The sequence below is a fragment of the Pteronotus mesoamericanus genome, unplaced genomic scaffold (genome assembly GCF_021234165.1).
Source record: "Pteronotus mesoamericanus isolate MK-2021 breed Mesoamerican mustached bat unplaced genomic scaffold, CSHL_Meso_final contig_130, whole genome shotgun sequence".
In the NCBI taxonomy this organism is placed as follows: domain Eukaryota; kingdom Metazoa; phylum Chordata; class Mammalia; order Chiroptera; family Mormoopidae; genus Pteronotus; species Pteronotus mesoamericanus.
Genome location: NW_026555060.1, coordinates 24,663,182 through 24,683,819, shown reverse-complemented (window position 1 = coordinate 24,683,819; position 20,638 = coordinate 24,663,182). Strand labels below are relative to the sequence as shown.

Sequence of the window (20,638 nt, the reverse complement as noted above, 5' to 3'; positions counted from 1 at the left end):
GTCCAAGAAAGAGGGGGAAAAAATCAATGTGATTTGTAAAAATCAAGGAGAGATAGATATAGTCATTGTCAAAGGTATTGTGGAGTGTCATCACTATAAAAAGGCATGCAGAAAATGCTTTGGAACTACCAGTAGAAGGGGTGGTTGTATGACATTGTGAATGTACTAAATGCCACTGAATTTTAAATGGTCCACTTTATGTCATATAACTTTCACTCCAATAAATTATTTTTTTTGAAAAGACAGTGGTGAGTAACAACTTCATCCAGGCAAGCAAGAGAAAACCAATTTATCTTTATGAATTTTTGTCTACATTCAAGTAGAAATAATTGGTAGTTTCTCTATGAGTTGGTAAATTCAGTTATTTACAGGAGTGACCTAAATAATCTACCCATTCAGCACCACTTTGTTTTAAAAAGTATTAAACTGAAAGTTGCCAACATCCGTTTCAGGTATCTTTAAGACTCCTGTACCTGTTCAGCTCCAGGGTTTTATAACAACAGTAATAATAATGCCAATCTATAGATGCATAACACTTTAAAGTGTAAAGTCTATTAAGATATATTGATATGATCATATTTAATCCTGATCAAAGTGAGAGGTAGACAGGATAGATTGTTTTAAATGGGGTGCTGGGGCACACCAAGTAATTCAGCTGCTAAGCTCAGAGCTAAGTAGATAAGCTAGACTTGTTCTTCCAAAAACAGTCCGCTACCTATGACCAGAATGACTCTTAAAATGTCACCAAGCTTATTCCTCTGCTTTAATTTATGACTATGAGGAAATAAAGAAGCAGGATCCATTTTACTTTCTAGTATCTAAAAAGGAAATTCCAAATTGATATTTCTCTCTGTCACATTAACCTTCCCAATCAACACTGTGCAACAGAAATAGAATGTAGGCCAATGTGGAATTTAAAATTTCCTAGGACTCACATTAGAAAAGGTAAAAAGTAACATGTGGAATTAATTTTAATCACATTTATTTAACTAAATATATCCAAAATATTGATTTTAATGTCTAATCAATATAAAAATTATTATTGAGATAGTTAACATTTGTCATACTAAGTCTGAAATGTGGTTTATAGATTACACTTACAGCACAACTGCATCAGGACTTACCATACATTTCAATCATTCAGTAGGCACTCACAGGTAGTGGCTTCTAAATTGGATAGCACAGCTCTGACAGTCATTAAAATCTATCATGTAACCTCTTGCCAAGGCACACACTAGGTACCCGTCTGCAGTTTGCAGAAGTGGATCATGGAGATTCTGCTCCTGACCCTGCCAATGCCATACTAGGTAACTTCAGACAAGACTCTGCCTAAGTCCTCCTATTCCGTCTTCCTATCTGCTAAGTGAGGTTGTTAAATTGCCCCTTTTGTCTATTCATTGAGGAAAAAATGAAGAGTTTGAAGAATAAGATGACCATCCCAGTCTGCCTAGGACTGTCCCAGCTTTAGCACTGAAAGTTTTGTGTCCCAGACAAACCGGGAAAGTTGGTTATTCTAACTGAGAATGTCAATAAAAAGCAATAATGTGGGCACTATGGGAAAGAAGGTATATTAAATAAAGGTATATAATTGTACCTGATGATTTTGTACATGACTGGGTTGGTGAAGAAGGGCTCATCCAGCTCATTGTGGCCCCACTGCCTGTAGCATAATAAATCAACAATCACATCCTTCCGGAATCGGCGCTGGTATTCAAAAGCCAGTCGTGTGGCACGGACCACTTCCTCTGGGCTATCTCCATTGACGTGGATGATGGCACAGCCCACAAGCTTCCCTGAGGCAGAGAAGACCAAGATGAAGTGGGCTAGTTCACCCAGACAACAATAGCCCAGTGCCAAGTCCTGTTGCCTACGTGGAGAGCCATCCCAGAACCTCGAAGATAGTTTGGGTTGGTCATTAAGAATCCAAGCATTGGTCCTGGTTAGGTAGCTAAGTTGGTTTGAGTGTCGTCCCAATACACCAAGGTTGCAGGTTCAATTCCCAGTCAGGGTGCATACAAGAAGCAACTAATGGAAAAAACTATATACTCTTCTTGTCAAGATGGTGACATATGTAAACGCGGCTTACCTCCTCACACAACCACATCAAAATTATAACTAAAATAATCCTGGCTGGTGTGGCTCAGTGGATCGAGTGCCAGCTTGAGAACTGAAAGGTCACCAGTTCGATTCCCAGTCAGGGAACATGCCTATGTTTCAGCCAAGTTCCCAGTTGGGAGTGTGTGAGAGGCAATTGATCAAGGTTTCTCTTGCACACCAATGTTTCCCACCCTCTCTTCCTTCCTTCCTTCCCCTCTCTCTAAAAATAAATAAAATCTTTAAAAAAATTACAACTACAATATAGAACAACCATAACTCAGAACCATCAGAAATCGAGTAGGAAATCAAGATGGCAGAGGAGTGAGTGGAAGTCATGCTGACCTCCTCCTAGGACCAACCTGGAATTACAACTAAATTGTGGAGAAATCGCCTGGAACAAACAACTGAACAAGAGCGAGAGTGGAAACTTGTAACCTTGGAGACAGAAGAATTGGCTTTAGCACAATCTAACTGGTAGGAGTGCGGTAGAGATCTGAGAAGGTGGGTGGGGTGCCCACAGGCGGCAGCACCAGAAGGATATTGAAACAGCCAGCTGGATCCCCCTGAGGAGAGTTGGGTCTAAAACAAAAGCAAGGATCTCTAGCCCACAGCACCAGAGCCCAAAAAGTGCAGAGAACACAGCCAGCTGCAAAAAGCGGCAGGGTTGCTCTCTGCCAGAGACAGGCAGCTGGAGATGCAAAGAACTGTTTAAAGGGCCATTGCATAAATTTTTCTTTGCAGCCACTTACCCTGGTCTCCAGCAAAGTCAGGGGCAGGGTGGGCTAGAGACACCTGAAGAGAGACTGGGGAAGGAGGCTTTGGGGAGAGAACTGGGAGAGTAGCCAGCAGGATCTCGGTGCTGACTCATCCCCCATATGGCAGCAGCCATCGTGCTCAGGAAGAGACCACTCCCCTGAGCGGTACCAGTGTCAAAGGACCCAATAACCCCGCACCCAGGAGGGACTCTGCCCTGCCCTGAGCTGTCTAAGGCAGTCTGCTGAGTGCAGGCTGAATAGATTAACAGCTGAAGGAGGTAGCCACAGAGAGTAGATTACCGGAAGTCTCGAACAGACTGCCTAAGGTCAGACAGGGTCAATGTCTGATTTAATCAGAGGCAGATCCAGAAAGTAAAAAAAACAGCAGTCTCCAGCCATAGAAGTTCACACCACAAAGTCAGGAAATCAAGACAGATCAATTTACGAAGCAGACGCAAAATAGAAGAGTCTCACAAATAATGGGAAGACAAAGAAATACACCCCACTCGAAGGGAAAGGGGGACTCCCCACAAAGACAACTAAATGAAATAGAGGCAAGTAAACTATCAGATATTGAGTTCCAAACAACAGTTCTAAGGAAGCTCAATGAGTTCAGTGAGCTCAGAGAGAACTACAAAAAACTACAGGGAAACTATGAGGAACATACTACAAACTATGTCAACATGAAAAAGGACATAGAAACTATCAAGAAGACACAAGAGGAAATGAAGAATACAATTTCTGAATTGAAGAACACAGTAGAAGAAATCAAAAGCAGGCTAGATGAAGCTGAGGACCTAATCAGCGAGCTGGAGGAAAAGGTAGAAAAAAGCTCCCAGAAAGAGCAAGAAAATAAAAAAAGACTCAAAAAGAAAGAAGAGGCATTTAGGGAAATGCAGAACAACCTGAAACGTAATAATATCCGTATAATAGGGATACCAGAAGGAGAAGAAGAGGAGCAAGGGATAGAGAACATGTTTGAAAAGTAATGACGGAAAACTTCCCTAATTGGAGGAGAGAAAAAGTCACACAAGTCTAGGAAGCACAGAGGGTCCCATTCAAGAGGAACCCAATGAGGCCCACTCCAAGACACATCATCATTAAAACGGCAAATATCAAAGACAAACAGAATCCTAAAGCAAGCAAGGGAGAAAGAGGTAACAACATATAAGGGAGCCCCAATACTGCTAGCATCTGACTTCTAAACAGAAACACTGCAAGCCAGAAGGGAATGGCAAGAAATATTCCAAGTATTGAAAAGCAAAGGCCTGCAACCAAGACTTCTCTACCCAGCAAGGCTCTCAGTTAAAATGGAAGGTGAAATAAGGAGTTTCCCAGACAAAAGAAGGCTGAAAGGATACACCTCCACCAAACCAGCACTGCAATATATGCTGAAGGGACTGCTTTAAGATGAGTAAGAAGTTTCTATGAATACCCAGTTCCTTTCACAGTTGCCAATACTTGATATTACCAATATTTTTAATACTCATTAATCTGATTGTGACAATGATGTTATTTTAATTGTTCCTTTACTATTTGTTGAAACTAAACCTGTTTTAGTATATTTCTTGCCTATTTCTATTATTTAAAAAAAAAAACTTTAAATGACTTTTTGGTAGTCTTACTCATTTATTGATTAAAAGTTTGTAGAACTTTTTTCAAAAAGAAAAACCTATTAACTATGTTTTAGATGTATTGCAAATACTTTTCTATTATATCCTTTGTCCTTTAACTTTTTTCATATGTATATTACTATATAGTTAAATGTTTAATATAGTCATATTGTTAATATTTACTTTATAGCTTCTGGGTTTGAATATTTTACTTCAGGTCATGAAAAATATTAGTTCTATTTTCTTGTAAAACTCCTTAGATTCTACATATTGATTTTTAACTCACCTGAATATTTCTTGTATAATGTGTGACATAGGGCTCTATATTTGTTTTATTTCAAGTAATAGTGGTCCATGCACCTTATTTGTTGAATAAGCCTTATTTTACCCATTGATTTGAAATATCAACTTAATCGTATATTGTTAGATATATACGTTTGTCTCTCGAATGCTCATTATATTTCATTGATCTACTTGATTATTTCTGTGCTGGTGTCATGTTGGTTTAATTGCTGAAACTTTATAATGGTTTAAAATTTTTTAAATATTTTATAATTAACTTTGACATTAAAAAAATAAATAAAATCAATCTGCATTTAAGAAAGAAAGAAAGAAAGAGAGGGAGAGAGATGGAACTCCTACCTTTTGTGACATGGATGGAACTGGAGAATATTAAGCTAAGTGAAATAAGCCAGTTGATGAAAGACAATTACCATATGATCTCCCTATAAGTGGACTCTATTCAACAAAATAAACTAATGAACAAAATAAACCACAGGCACGGAAACATGGAGCAGACTGAAAGTGACCAGAGGGGATGGGGAAAGAGGACAATGGTGAAAAGAAGGGGAAGGGACTAGACAAAGAACATGTATGAATGACCCATGGACACCAACAACAGAGTAGGAATTGACTGTGGGGGTGGGGGGTGAGGGTGGGGTGGGTGGAGGGGGGTAAAGAGGTAAAAACTGAGACAACTGTAATAGAATAAACGTGACTTATAAATTTGTAAATAAATAAATAAATAAACAAACAAACAAATGAAAGAAATCGAGTAGAATGGAAACCTGCCAACTACGGAATTAAAAAAACCACATCCATCCAGACTGGTAGGAGGGTCAGAGACATGAACGGGCTGGTCTCGCATCCATGTGTGGTAGATAAAAATTCAGAAGGGATATTTCAGGAGCAAGGGTCCCAGTGCCACACCTGGTCCCTCAGCCCAGGGTTTCAGTGCCAGGAAGATAAGTCCCCATATCTGGCTACAAAAACCATCAGAGATTGAGTCGATGGAAGAAACTTCTAGAGTTCCAAGCAGTTCCTCTTAAAGAACCCAAACATGGACTCAGACTTGCTCCCTTTGAGCTCCAGCACCAGGGCAGAAGCTTGAAAGTGGCATACAGGGAGAAACTGAAGCATCTGGCATCAAGAGAAGAGCTAGGGAACAACTTTCTCCCAGGCAGAAAAGTGGGCAGAGGCCATTGTCCCTTTTCTGAACCTTCCCTCCACAGAGCCACAGGCAGGCTAGTGCAATACCTGATACTCCATCAACCCGGCTAACACTGTGGCTACACCTTGGAGATCCCCAGAGACTCCACCCCACCCAATTTACAGGTGCACCCAAGCTTTTCCATATGAATGGCAGGTCTTGGCTCATGCTTTACATCTTCCTAAATCCTCTCAAACAAGCAACACCCAGCCTCAGTGAGCTCCCAGCCCCTTACCCCTTGCTAAGGGGCCCTGGGCTGGGCACTAGCAGCAACCGGCCTAATTTCACACTTTGGCCTCACCTGGGAATCTCCAAGGCCAGCACAAGTAGCAGCATCTCAGATTGCTTTATAGCTCATACAGAGTGGCCCCAGGCAAAACAGAGGTGGGGGCTGACCTTGGCCTTTACCACCTGGAAAACCCCAGAGCCTGCACAGTCAGTGGACAGCTACAGACCACCCTGCCCCTGCACAGCTTATCCTCCACAGAGGGCGGAGTTTGGTGGTCAGTGGCCATAGCCAGTCTTTGCAGCTGACTGGCCTGGGTAAATCTCTCCCAAGGACCTCAGCAGCATAAAAAAGATCCAGTCAGTAACGAAGGATAGACCAATTGAAATAAAGAACAATTTACAGAGAAACAACAGTACAATGGATGAAGCCAAGAATCAAATCAACGATTTGGAATGTAAGGAAGAAAAAAACAAGCAATCAGAACAAGAAGAAGAAAAAAGAATCCAGAAAAAGGAGGATAGTATAAGCAGCCTCTGGGTCAACTTCAAGAGGTCTAACATTTGTATCATAGGGGAGCCAGAAGGAGAAGAGAAAGAGCCAGAAATTGGAAAACTATTTGAAAAAATAATGAAAGAAAACTTTCCTGATTTGGTGAAGGACATAGCTATGCAAGTCCAGGAAGTACAGAGAGTCCCCAGCAAGATGGATGCAAAGAGACCCACTCCAAGACACATCATAATTAAAATGCCACAGGTTAAAGATAAAGAGAGAATCTGAAAAACAGAAAGAGAAAAGAAGTAAGTTACCTACAGGGGAGTTCCCATAAGACTGTCAGCTGATTTCTCAAAAGAAACTTGGCAGGCTAGACGAGACTGGCAAGAAATATTCCAAGTCATGAAAAGCAGGGACCTACAGCCAAGAGAGATCTACCCAGCAAAGCTATCATTTAGAATCGAAGGGCAGATAAAGAGATTCCCAACAAGAAAAAACTGAAGGAGTTTATCATTATCAAACCATTATTATATCAAATGTTGAAGATCAAAACTATGAACAATAAACTAGCAATAAATATATAACTATCAAAAATTGAATCTAAAAAACAAACTAAGCAAACAAGAAGAATAAATAAAGAATCATAGATACAGACAGGATTAAGAAGTACAAATAGTTACAGAATAGTCTTGGGGATGTAAAATGCAATATAGGAAATGGAGTAGCCAGAGAACCTATGCATGACACATGGACATGAACAATCATGTGGGGACTACCTGAGGGAGTGAGGGGTGCTGGGCGAAGGGGGTAAAAGGGGAAAAATTGGGACAACTGCATTAGCATAATCCATAAAATATAACAAAAAAAGAATCAACAAATGAATGCATAGGTGGACAAAGCATCAGGTCTATATTTCTCGCTCTCAAATCAATAAATATTTTTTTAAATTATATTTAAAAAAACAAATTTTGGAGTCCGGCTAATAAGAACAAGTTTCAAGTCACAGCTCTGTGACTTACTGTGTGACCTTCATAAAATTATGAATCTCAGTCTCCTTATCTATAATGCTGGGCTAATAGCTCCTACCTCTTGGTGTTGTAAAGATTGAGTTCATGCATGTAAAGTGCTTAACAGTGCCTGGTATGCAATAACTAATATTTATTTTGTTATTGTCATTATTACTATTATGTTTCCTCCTAAGGTAAAAGTGTCACAAGAGGATACATTTTAGGAAAAAAATGGATTTTCTCCAAGGAGAAGTTCAAGAATGAGTTTTCAGTATCTCTTACTAATCACAAAAAATTCACATAGCCCTAAAAGTCTTCAAGGCCAGGCCTGGGTCTAAAAGCAGTATAGTTCCTACTAAACTTCACGACAGCATGGATGGAACTAAAGAGCACTATGCTAAGCGAAATAAGCCAGGGGGCGAAAGACAAATACCATATGATCTCACCTATAAGTAGAACCTAACCAACAATACAACAATGCAAGGAAAATAAGACCAGCAACACTGAAAGGAAAATAAATGAACAGAGACAAGAGGGATGGGGGCGGGGACGGGGGAAAAGGAGGGGATGGGAGGGTTGGGGAACATGTAGCAAGGTCTCACGGACAAAACCAAAGTGGAAGGATTGAGGGGGGAAGTGGGGGAGGGGGCAGGGGAAGGTGGTGGGGGGAAGGCAGAGACAAATGTATTTGAAAAAATAAAGAAAATAAATTAAATTAAAAAAAATACATCTCTTTAGTATTCTAATTGCTTCACATTGATTATTTCATTTGGGCTTCACAAGACTCTCATGAAAGAGGGTGTGCAGATGTTGCCATACTGATTTGCAGAGAATGCTGATGAAATGAAGGCTGTCAGAAGTTAAGTAACTTTTTGAGGCTCATGTAGCAGTAAGTAGGAGAGCTGGGTCTCAGATCTTCTGACTTCCAGGCCTGTGACTTTGATACTTGTCTAATAATAATAGCCATTTTCATTGAAAGTTAAAATAGTTATTTTTCTTATTGTCACTGCCCACATTTATGAGGACTGGCTAGTTGCATATCCCCACTAGACACTATGATCCTTGAGGGCAGGAACCGTGTTGTCCTGTTTATAGGTTCATCCTCTGTGTCTATATGATGGCCAGCACAGTATATATAGTGCTCAATGAATGTATATTGAATAACTAAATGATTTTAAAAAGTTAAAAAATAAAAATAAAAGCAGTATAGTTCCTACTGTCTAACAGTTTTTATAACTTTGTGAAATAGGGAGTAGGTAATAAAAGCCCAGCATTTCTCTCAATACTGCCAATTTCTAAAACAAGTAAACCTTGCTTCTTCATATCTGGTATCTCATCAAACTACCTGGCAAAATTTAATAAATTTGACATATTAAAATTTGTGAATTCAAGGTATACAGCGTATTCCTTTGATAATTTATATATTGTGATATGATTGCTATTGAAGCAATATTTATCACATTATACCACTATAGTGCAGTATTATTGACTATATTCATTATACTGCACATTAGATCTCTATGGCTTATTTACTATTCATTACAAGTTTGTAACTTAAACACCATCAGTCTTTTCCCTCCTACCCCTGATGCCCTGGTAACCAGCATTTCACCATCTGTTTTTGTTTTTTTTTAAAGCTTTGACTTTTTTTAAGGGTTCCATGTATATGTGATCACATAATAACTATCTTTTTCTGTCTGACATATCTTGGTTAGCATAATGTGCTCAAGGTCCATCCACGTTGTCATAAGTAGATGGCAGGATATCTTTGTTTTTGATGACTGAATAATATTCCGTGTGTATATAAATGACATTTTTGAAATCCATTCATCCAATGTAGGCATTTGGGTTGCATCCATATCTTGGCTATCGTGAATATGCTTTCATAAACATGGGAGTAGAGATATCTTGTCAAAGTCCTGTTTTCATTTCCTTTGCATATATATCCGGATGTGGAATTGCTGGATACTACGGTAGATCTATTTTTAACTTTTTGAGGAATTTCTATATTGTTTTCCACAGTGATTGGACTAGGTTACATTCCCACCAACAGTCTATAAGGATCCCTTTTACCACATCATCGCCAGCACCTGCTGACTTCTGTCTTTTTGATGATAGCCATTCCAAGGTGTGTGAGGTGATATCTCATTGTGGCTCTGATTTGCATTTCCCTGAGGATTAGCAATGCTGAGCTGTGCCTGTTGGCCATCAGTATGTCTTCTTTAGACAAATGTCTATTCATTTCCTCCATCCATTGTTTAATTGGATTGTTTTTGTTATTAAGCTGTGTTAGTTCTTTATATACTTTGGATATTAACTCCTTATCAAATTGAACATCTTTTTGACTAAGATTTGAGTTCTCCAAGTTGGAACATCCTAAAAACAATTACTTCAGTGTTAACTAATTGTGGTGATCTCTGGTTTCCACCAGATCATTCAGATCATTGCTGAATACTTAAGCAATTTTAGGTTCCATTCCAGTCTTATTTCCTTGGATATACAGATTATACTCAGAGTTAAAAGGAATATTAACTTAAGAACACTAAAGGTGACTACTGACTGTATTTGATCCAAAATTTAAAATGGGATAACTAGTGAGGCTCACTGCTCTAAGTGAACTAGAAGTTTCTCTAGAAATTTCCTGTATAACCCAGCAACACCAACAATCCTGGGTAACATACCAATATCGCTACAGTATAAGGAAGACCTTCCTCTATCTGCCGGAGTGGTGTAGCCCAGCTGGTTATTGACAATCAGATGGACACTCCCACCAATTCTGAAGTGTGGGAGATTAGAGAGCGTAAATGTTTCAGGAACAATCCCTTGACCACAGAAAGAAGCATCACCGTGAACCTAAATTATGGGGGAGAAAAAAGAAAAGGAACATAAGCTATGGAGAAATTTAGGTTTTCATGCTGGAATAGTTTTCAAATAATAACAGGAATAAAAATAACAACCCTCTCACTACTCCCCTGCCCTCCTAAAAATCTGCTGGCTGTAGAATATTCTAGAATGGTTATACGGATCTAAAGCAGTTTTCAAAGATGCTAAATCAGTTCTTTTCCTCTTGCAGCCAATAGAAGCTGACCTGCTCCTTCCACCCCATACCATCACCTATACACATCACTTCTAGTATATTCACCAACAGTCTAGCACACACAGCAGCACCAGAGGAGGAAGGGCTATTGGAGGTGCAGAAGGAAAATCAGTCCTAGTAACACATTAATGGAAGCAGCTGCTTTGAACCCTCCTTCTTGCCCAATCAATCTCCCCACACCCCTCAGAAAAGGGACTAAGTGTAGCTCACATCAGCTAAACCCCAGTGGGTGTTTTTGGGACCATTGTGAACATAAAGGAGAGTGATGTGACAGCCAAGACAAGGAGGTGTGTGTGTTGGCGGGCGGGGTGTTGTTGATTATACCACACATTAGAAACAGGAGGCTTTGAGGAAAAAAAATGTTATTATGAGACAATATCTAAAATGTGTTACTCTTCCAGAACATTTGAAGTCTGCTAAATCATAGTATCACAAAACCTGGTGAATGAAAGGTGGCAGAGAAAGGGGGATTTCTTTTTAAGAAAAACTAAAGCAAGTAATGATGAAATTGTAGATCTTAGAAGGTCTTAGAAGAGAATATAAGACTGTAGACTTTGTGTTAAAAAGACCACTAGCATAAACAACCAATATGCTGAACTAAAGAGTAAAATGATCTGATATGCCCTAAATTAAGGCAATCTTTGTGGCTCTAATAATAACAGAATTAAAATAACTAAATATGAATTTAGAAAAAATACTTATAAGTTCATTCTTAATGACACTGCTAATGGCCTGTAGAGTTATTTTTATATAAGTACAATATTTGCAGTAAGAAAGAAAGCATTCCTTTGCCCAAGTGAAATTTCCAGTTCACACCTTCCCATTGCTAGAGTCTATAGGGATAACTGACATTTTGGAATATTTATACCTAGTAATAACATACACTTTCATTATCTCCACAGTACTATACATATCTCGATTAATCTGGTTGTTGAGTGGGACAGGCAAGGAAAAAACTACTATCCTTTTTACAGATAAGAAAACCAGGTTTCAGGAAAAGTATGTATTTCACATGGCTTTCACTAGACACTAGACCTTCTGTGATCATGATACTGCTCGTTTTTTCTAATTTCCCCATCTCTTTAAGCCTTTTTCCTGGATTAAGGAACTTACTATGTAAGTGTTATCACTTAACCATCAGAATATGATGAGGAAAGTAATATACTCTCATTTTACCTATGAGATTCAAAGGACAAAAGTACCAGAACCAAGCAAGCCAAGCTACAAGGCAGCAAAGGCAGTATTTGAACTCAGGTCTTCTTGGTTCCAGAGTCCTTGTCTTCTCTACACTGTGCTTCATTGTCAGGTCCAACTGAGAGTCGCATAATGGCTCACAGAGGAGGAAAGGGTTCCTCACCCTTAGGGGCCTGATAGGATTTCTTGTGGGGAAAGGATGTACCGTATTTTGCCATGCATAATGCACTCCCACATATAATGCACTCCCATGTTTTTGTGCACATTATACATGGAATTATTATGCCTATGGTATGTAATCATTAGATCCATGTATAATGTACATTCTTATTTTTCCCCTCATATTTGGGCAAAAAATGCACATTATGCACAGGAAAATATGGTATGTAAAGAAAGTCAATATAACAAGGAAGAGAACTGCGTACCTTTCCTGCTCCTTTACAAAAATGTTACAGTAGAGTCGTTGATAAGAACATAGCATATGTTCATAACTTGCATCATTTTATCCTGGTCTTTGGATTCTTGACACTAAAACATATATGTGTCATTTGCTAATTTTATTTTCTCTCTTATATAAAGAAAGAAACCACTCCATTATGTTCCATAAAGCTTTGTAGGATTAAAGGTCCAGGAGCACAAACAAGTGTTGGGTGAAGAGGAAGCTGCTCAACCAATCATGACTGGGATGGATGGGAGTGGAACCATGAGAATCTACTTTTACCAGGTCCAGGACTAAGATAAATAGAAGACAGACATGAAAAGTAGCATCAGGAACTTCACTCACTGTGATTTCATAGGCTTGAAATTTAGAGTTCCCACAAAAAATTACAATCATGTACTTGAGCAAGGGAAGACATGCATACACAGAGCAAGGCAAAATATTTTGGGAACACAAAGTAGACAAAAGTGGGCAGTTTCTCATCACTTTAAAGAAATGCCATTTTCACCTATTCAGAAATCAGACTTAAGATCTGCTTAATGTAGTGGGTACATGGAAATGACTACAATATTTTAGAGTATCATGAGTTAAGAGAAAGGTAAAGAGAGTATCTAGCTAATGATTTGTAGATTTCTATTTTGCTATACCATATCATAATCTTCCTACCCCCAAGAATTTTCCACAAGTTTCTGGCTCATGAAAAATTAACATCAATAAGATAATATGGTTATTTGTATGCATAGCCAATATTATACTGCCTTATAGATTTATAGATTTCTGTTTTATTTGAAGACTTAGTTACCAATATCCTGGATTAATTAAAGGTTCATATTTAAATAAACACTCATAGAAAAAAATGTGACTCACAATCTAAACCTCTAAAAGATACCTTTTAGATTATGAAAAACTGAGGGGAAGAGACAGGGGAAGCAAGGTCCACACAAATAATTTGTATTCTTTAATACCAAAGACCTTCATTTTAAAATAAACAAGTAAAGAAAAAATAAATAAATCTAGACTCTTACAGCCTTGGCGGATATATGGGTGTTCTGTGGTTTCCTAGAAAGCCATACTTTCAGAGAAGTAATGACATCCATCCTCCTAGCAGTAGCAGGTGTGCCAGTCAATACCTCCTTAATTAACTTATAACTCGAGAAAGAAAAAACACAGTGAAAACCATAGTCTAAAGTCAGTTGCCTTGACTCTAGACCTCATACCTGGTATTAATTTTTAAAAACAACCCCAGAATATTTTTTTTTCAAAAGTTTATCTCAGGTTAATCTTGAATGCCTGCCACCTCTTTTCAGACCTACTAACATGTACATTCTTTCTCCCCCATCTTCCTAACTTCTGGTCTCACTTCCTGAAGCTACAAGTACCTGCAAGCAAATGACTTTGTCCCCAGGCTGAGCCATAGTGTCTGGAGAGTAGTCCCCATCCTGTCTAGACTGCTGCCTTCCCCGAGTCTTCCCGACGGCCACAGGATTAACGGCTTCCAGGTGTGATGGATTAGGCAGCATTGTCACATGCAGGGGATGGTGTGCACCGAAGTCCAGGTCAACAGAGGAGGTCAGGTGAGACAGAACATCTCCAGTGGATGGGACATTTTCCGGGAATTCACTTAGGCCTCGCATTTTGCGAAACATCAGCTATTGTGGAGACACATACAGGAAAAAATGTTTTTTATCGTAATGGAGACTAGAGAAGAACTGGCTGATTTAAGTTATACAACACAAAAAAATTGTGCACATGCTTTTATAATTATTATTACCATGAATTATTTAAAGATAGCCACAAATTTATAACTGCTCAAATGCACAGAACTATTTGGAGATCTTCACAAATGACATACCAACACTATGAAGAGTCTAACATGACATAGTAAGTTACGCCTGCCTCACAATAGGCAAAATAATTTTTCTTAAATACATCTGTTAAAATATATTTTCAAAAGAACTTTTTAAATTAATTTCATTAAAAATAGAGAGGAAAATAATGGAACTTAATCCCATTTAGGGAGGGGACAACATATCTCTTAGTTCAAGTTACATGTAAAAAACTATAGAAGTCCAGTATTCAAAGGACTTCTTTACATACATTCTCTCATTTTCAGTCTTCTACGAGATAGATGTCACTACCCATTTTTAAAGTGAACAAGCAAGAGATGTTAACTAAATTGTTAAAGGTCCTTGGCTAACAAGTAACAAAGTTGGATCTCAAACCAAAGTATTTACTAAAACAGCATGTTATTCTAAATTAGACAAATTGTTTGAATGATCCAAAGGCTTCTCTAATTTGAAAAGCTTATTTACCTATCTACAAATAGGAACATACACAGAGTAGATACAGATGTGTTTGTCACAAATATGGTCAGTTATAATAATTTTTGCATCTTTGAATAATTTCTTTGAGATATTTTAGAAATGTAATTTTTCGTTTAAGAATTTCTGCATGTATCTAAGCACATGCCTCCATCTGTCAATCACTTTATCCTGTTATACTCTACTTTTTCTAATGTATTTGTCTTTTAAAAGTTGATTATCAATCTCAGCATCAGAAACACTGAGGTATGAGTAATAGTGGTAAAGTTTGGCCCCTCGACATGATACCCATCCTTCCATGGGTTCTAGTCACTCCATCTTAACTTTGACAGTCCCTTTAACATTTGTAGTTATTTTTAATCCCCTGGCCAAGGACAGTAATGAGGCTTATAAGCGCATACTGGTCACAACCTTATTATTATCAAATCTCTTTGATGTTCCCTGATATCAGATCTTCAGTCCTGATTCTCAAGTCTTTTGAGAGACTTATAGAGCAGAGCAGCTGAGTTGGACTAAATAGAAATACCAAGATCCTACTGCCTATAAAACCACTTACTTGGGTGATCTCTTAAGATAACAATGTATATCATTAGTTTTAGTACAACCTATTAATTATAAACTCTGCAAATAAGTGGAAGGTAAAATTGACTTCTTGGGAGGCGAAATTGTATAAAATTGCACAGATCTTTGCGTTTATTCAAACAATTTTTATGAAGTAAGAAAAGCATGCGTCAAAAACAAGAATTTATTCATATCATCCTTGAGTAAATAAACTAATCTTTAACTTCCCTGAAAGAAGAAAGAACCCAAATAAGGAATGCAGAAAATCAACCAAAATACCTGTTATAATCTGCAGCATTGGGTTCCATCAATTAACTAAGCTATGTTCTAGATCAATGATTCATATGCTTAGTCGGTTTTCTAAAAGGAATTATTACCATTGGTTTTATTCTGTTACACTCGTATGTCATAGACAGTATCTTACCTCTGGGGGGAACTGCAGAAGGCCTGTGAGTAAATTAAGTCTCCCTCTATGGGGCATCCCAATAATGACATCAGTGATCCCACTGTAGGCTGACATTTTCAGCAACTCATGGAAAAAGCCCATCATGCTTTCAGCTCCTTCGCCTCCATATCGCTTCACTGTGGCAAACTTGGTGGCCAAAAAGTGGTCAAACTCCTGTGGAACATCACAGCACACACATTAGTTACGGGAAGATAACCAACTACTTAGGTCAAAGTCAGACACATTTATGCATATTGTTAAGAAGACCTTGCACTACTTCAAGTGGTTGCAGCCATGCTCCTTCACTACCTGTCCCCGAGAAAGACATAAGTCACCCAGAATCCAGCAGGAGAGCCTTGCCAAGGACACCAGACCACAGGAGGGGATGCAGGGGAAATAACCTGAGAGATAGAATAATTTAGCTCAAGAGGAACCTCCCTAGATGAGTGCTCTTCCAGATTAGGGGTCAGGCCTCAGATTTCTGCTGCCTCAGTCAGTACCTGAGTTTTAGTATCCAGCTCTACAATACTCTTTTATCAAGGCTGCGAGCTAGCCACTCTCTGAATTATTGGGAATACATTTTTGTCATCTTGATATGCCTGAATCCTAATCATACTACTGATGAACATTCAATTCCATTAACTTGCATTGGTTTATATTCCACGTATAGTTATCTTTTTCTTTTTTTTAATCACTTCAGGTAATAAAAATAGATCTTAAGGATTTTGTGATTTTCTATAGAGTGAATAAACAAATATGTATATAAAAAGTATTCTGGCCCTGGCTGGTGTGGCTCAGTGGATTGGATGCCAGCCCGTAAACCAAATGGTCACCAGTTTAATTCCCAGTCAGGGCACATGCCTGGGTTGTGAGCCAGGTCCCTAGTAGGGGGTGCACAAGAGGTAACCACACACTGATGTTTCTCTCCCTCACTTTCTCCCTCCCTTCACCTCTCTCTAAAAATAAATCTTAAAAAAAAAAGTATTCTGACTGAGGAGAACCAGTAGTTCCCCTGTTTGGCAATCTACTTTTTCCTACATAGAATAAAGTTGTATGTGTTATATTGTCTGTTGTGTTGAGACAATGAGGAGTAAATGGAGGTACATTAAGAGATTTAATGCCTAATTCCCTCTCTTCGGTATTTATGTATCTTTGTAAGAAATAAACTGACCTATTCCACTGATATTTGCTGCTGCTTTTATACCTGAGATTCTAGCATTAATTTGGACAGATGTTTTCGTTCTTCTGTGGTAAATGTCTCCTTTTTCAGCTCCTCAAACCGCTTGGCAAACCAATCTTTCTCCTCCTGGCTCTGAAGTTGGGAGGTTTCGATGGAAATCTGCCCACAGTAGATTTGGTCGAGATAGGCTAATACTTCCTCAAGAGAGGCCTCATCCTTCCCCATGTTCAATAATCCTATGAAATGGAATCAAAGGGATCCTCTTAAAGAAGAATCAGCCATGTAACTAATTATAGAATATACCAAAATAATTATTTCAATTCAGAGCATTTTGTTCTGAATAACCTGGGTCATTATCAATGTTCACCTACATGTTACTAAAAGCATAACTAAAAATATGGTCAAAAGCCCTAATGTAGTAAAACTAGAAGAGGAAAAAGAAAATCTTCACAAGGAAAAAGCCATACTGTTTCATGTCAAATTTTGATTTTATAGTCATTTAAACTAAAATTCCAAACCTACTTTTCACCTGCTTTATAGCTATAAATTTTTTGCCCTACCTCTATCTCAAAACTATCAACTAAAATGTTCAAATCTTAATGATATCTATAAGGCAATGTCTATTATTGAACAGTTGGTCTTAATTTGAATTAATATTGATAGCAAAGCAACATTTTAAGGTAAAAGTAAATCTCCCTAATAGTCAAAGAAAAGGAAATTTTGTAATATGTCATTAACTCAGCACCAACCGGATCAGTTATCAGTCATTTGCCTAAACTTACAACGTGAGTTAAACCAACATTTACTCTATGTTGCTTATGGTTTCTTACAATAAACTTTAGATCTTTGATATTGATTGACCAATGCTGCAATGAACATGGGAATGCAGATATGTCTTCAACATCTTGATTTCAATTCCTTTGGATAACACCCAGCAGTGGAATCTCTGGGTCATAAGGCAGTTCCATTTTTAATTTTCTGGGGAATCTCCATGCTGTTTTCCTCAGTGGCTGCACCAGCTTACATTCCCACCAACAATGCAAAGGAGTCCCCTTCTTACACATCCTCCCCAACATATTAGATGATATCTCATTATGGTTTTGATTTGCACTTTTCTGAGTATTTTCATGTACCTGTTGGCCATTTGTCTATAGATTTTTTAATACAGAGTAACTGGGCCTTATCAAAAGCCCTTCTAGAACTTCAAGACTCCTCCCTGACAATGCTTGAAGCTCTAGTGGGCATAGGGGTTCTTCAAAAATAGAGAAAGGATCCCCACCTCTGTTGGCAGGTAACTACTACATGCAAGGTCTAGTGTCATGATTGTTACCTGTGGTATTAAAGGGTCCCTGCAGGGTCTGCACAAGAGCTTGGATTTCAGGCACATTCTCCTGGAGGGCTTGTCCGGTGAAGAGGGGGTTGATTTTGGCAGCTTTATGACCATGCTCACAATATACTGTCACCAACCTGGCAAGTCCATGATCAACTAATTTAGAGGAAAGAGAAAGCAATACAAGCAGTTTAGGAAATGCTCACAAACCAGAAAAATCAGTTTTTCAAAGAAGCCTTTGTCTAAAGAGGCCTTAGACATTTTTAATGCATTGCTCCCACCTACCACATCTGCCAGTGGTTTTCAGGATTAAAGACTATCAGAATCCAGGAAACATACTTATTCCCTTAAATTTATCTCATGATAACTAAAGTCACTAAAAACACCAAAATGTAAATAGAGCCATGAGTGTACATTTATAAAACAACTATGCACCTGAATAAATATTAAAAGGAAATTCCCCAAATTGGGGGGGGGGGGACCTCTTACAGTGCTGAGATTATGGATAATTAGTCCTCTCAATTATTGTTTAAGATGTTTTTCAACATTTCATATAAAAAATAGAGATAGGTAGAACTACAAAATCAATGTTAAATTTCTTTTTTTCCCATTTTCTCACTTTTATTTTTCATTTTTATTTTTTTGCTATTTTTAATTGAATTTATTGGGGTGACATTGGTCACAAAACCACAGGGGCTTCAAGCGTACAATTCAACAAACATCATCTGCACACTGCATCGTGTGCCCGTCACCCAAAGTCTCTTTCTGTCCCAATTTATCCCCTTTGCCCACATCTACTTACCTCTACCCCTTTTTCCCTCTGAGTATCATCACATACATTTTTTTCTTATTTCTTAAAGACCCCACGTACATAGATATTTCATAGGCTCATGAAATCTTAGAAATTATCATGTCACTCACATAATGCAAAAAAAGAAAAATCTCCTTTGTAAAACCCTAAATGAGTGATCCCCCAGTCTCTACTTACATGAAACCATTATCTTTCAATGAATCCACTTCTATCTGAGATGATTTCATACTGAGCCAAAAGCTGCTTTTCTTTTCTTTCCACAGGCAAGCCCTAAAATTTGAGGGGGAAATCCCTCAGGCCCACATTCAGTTAACCTTTAGTTTGTCAAGGCAGTTTTACACAAACTGAGCACAAATCCCCGAGGACAAGCAGTTGAGCCATAGAGAGCACACAGTTTTCTGAACATTTTTTAAATTTTCACTTTTATTTTCAGAACCCAAAGAAAGCTGTTAATATATTTTCAAATATTTAATGAGCATTTTTTCAACACGTATTGCCATGCAATGATTTAAGAGTTACATAGCTGCCTAGGTTTGTGTTCAGCATACTTCGAAGTGTACATGTTGACATAGACTTAGAAGAAAAAAGAGATGTATTTAATACATAAAGGGTGTGTCCACATTCATACTGTGATTAGAGAGATCCATACTAGGTCTCATACACTAATCAAACAAGCCCAGTAAATAAACTGATCTCCAAATGGAGATTAGTCTTATACTCCCATATGGTTCTACTCTGGACTGTATTCAAGTTCTTATTTGCTGTTTTACAAAGTAGGAAATCTTTACATTTGTGGCTAAAATCCAGACAGATCATGTCTAAAGCACTGTCCTTTTGTACCAACTCCCATGTAAGTGTTCTACAGTATCATTAAAAGCCTGGCTGTTGAGCATTTAGAAAATGGAGCAGTGATCTCTGTAAGCTGATGTTTACTCAGAGAATGTTTTCAAAAGGGCTGTTAGATTGCTATGTAACCCTGTATATGATGGTAACCTTGTGTATTTGCTATGGACTTGTCCCACTGAAGATGGAGTATTTTTTTTTTAAGATTTCATTTATTTGTTTTTACAGAGAGAGTAAGGGAGGGAGAAAGAGAGGGAGAGAAACATCAGTCAGTTGCCTTTCCCACACCCCCAACCAAGAACCTAGCCCGCAGCCCAGGCATGTGTCTTGACAGGGAATTGAACCTGTGACCTTTCAGTTCACAAACTGGCACTCAATCCACTGAGCCACACCAGCCAGGACGAAAGAGGGAGTATTGTAGATGATACTGGAAGCCATGGAAAGTAGAGATCACCCAGAAAGAAAATAAATTGAGAAGGTGACTCTGAGAAGACCAGACCCATAGAGTACCAATATTTTAGAGGTAAGCGAAGAGAAAGAGCCCCCCAAATAGTAACTGAGGTTGTTAGGAGGAAAACCAGGATATTGTAATATCAGAGAGCCAAGGAAAGATGTATTTTTAAGAAGGAGTGGCCTTTATGAGACAACCATTATTAAAAGTTCTTTAACTATGCCCCAGCTGGTGTGGCTCAGTGGACTGAGTGCTAGCCTGTGAAACAAAGGGTTGCCAGTTTG

General features: G+C 38.4%; 1 protein-coding gene across 1 annotated transcript in view; it reads right to left on the bottom strand.

Annotated features, from left to right (window-relative positions):
- DHTKD1 (dehydrogenase E1 and transketolase domain containing 1) overlaps positions 1–20,638 on the bottom strand; it is a 48,565-nt gene that overhangs the window by 18,255 nt on the left and 9,672 nt on the right. The window contains exons 2-7 of the mRNA XM_054593518.1: positions 18,250–18,405; positions 16,944–17,155; positions 15,719–15,913; positions 13,792–14,061; positions 10,364–10,535; positions 1,595–1,793 (exon numbers count right to left, since the gene is read on the bottom strand). Coding sequence (XP_054449493.1) covers positions 1,595–1,793; positions 10,364–10,535; positions 13,792–14,061; positions 15,719–15,913; positions 16,944–17,155; positions 18,250–18,405 — 1,204 coding nt within the window. The remainder of the gene's footprint in view (positions 1–1,594; positions 1,794–10,363; positions 10,536–13,791; positions 14,062–15,718; positions 15,914–16,943; positions 17,156–18,249; positions 18,406–20,638) is intronic.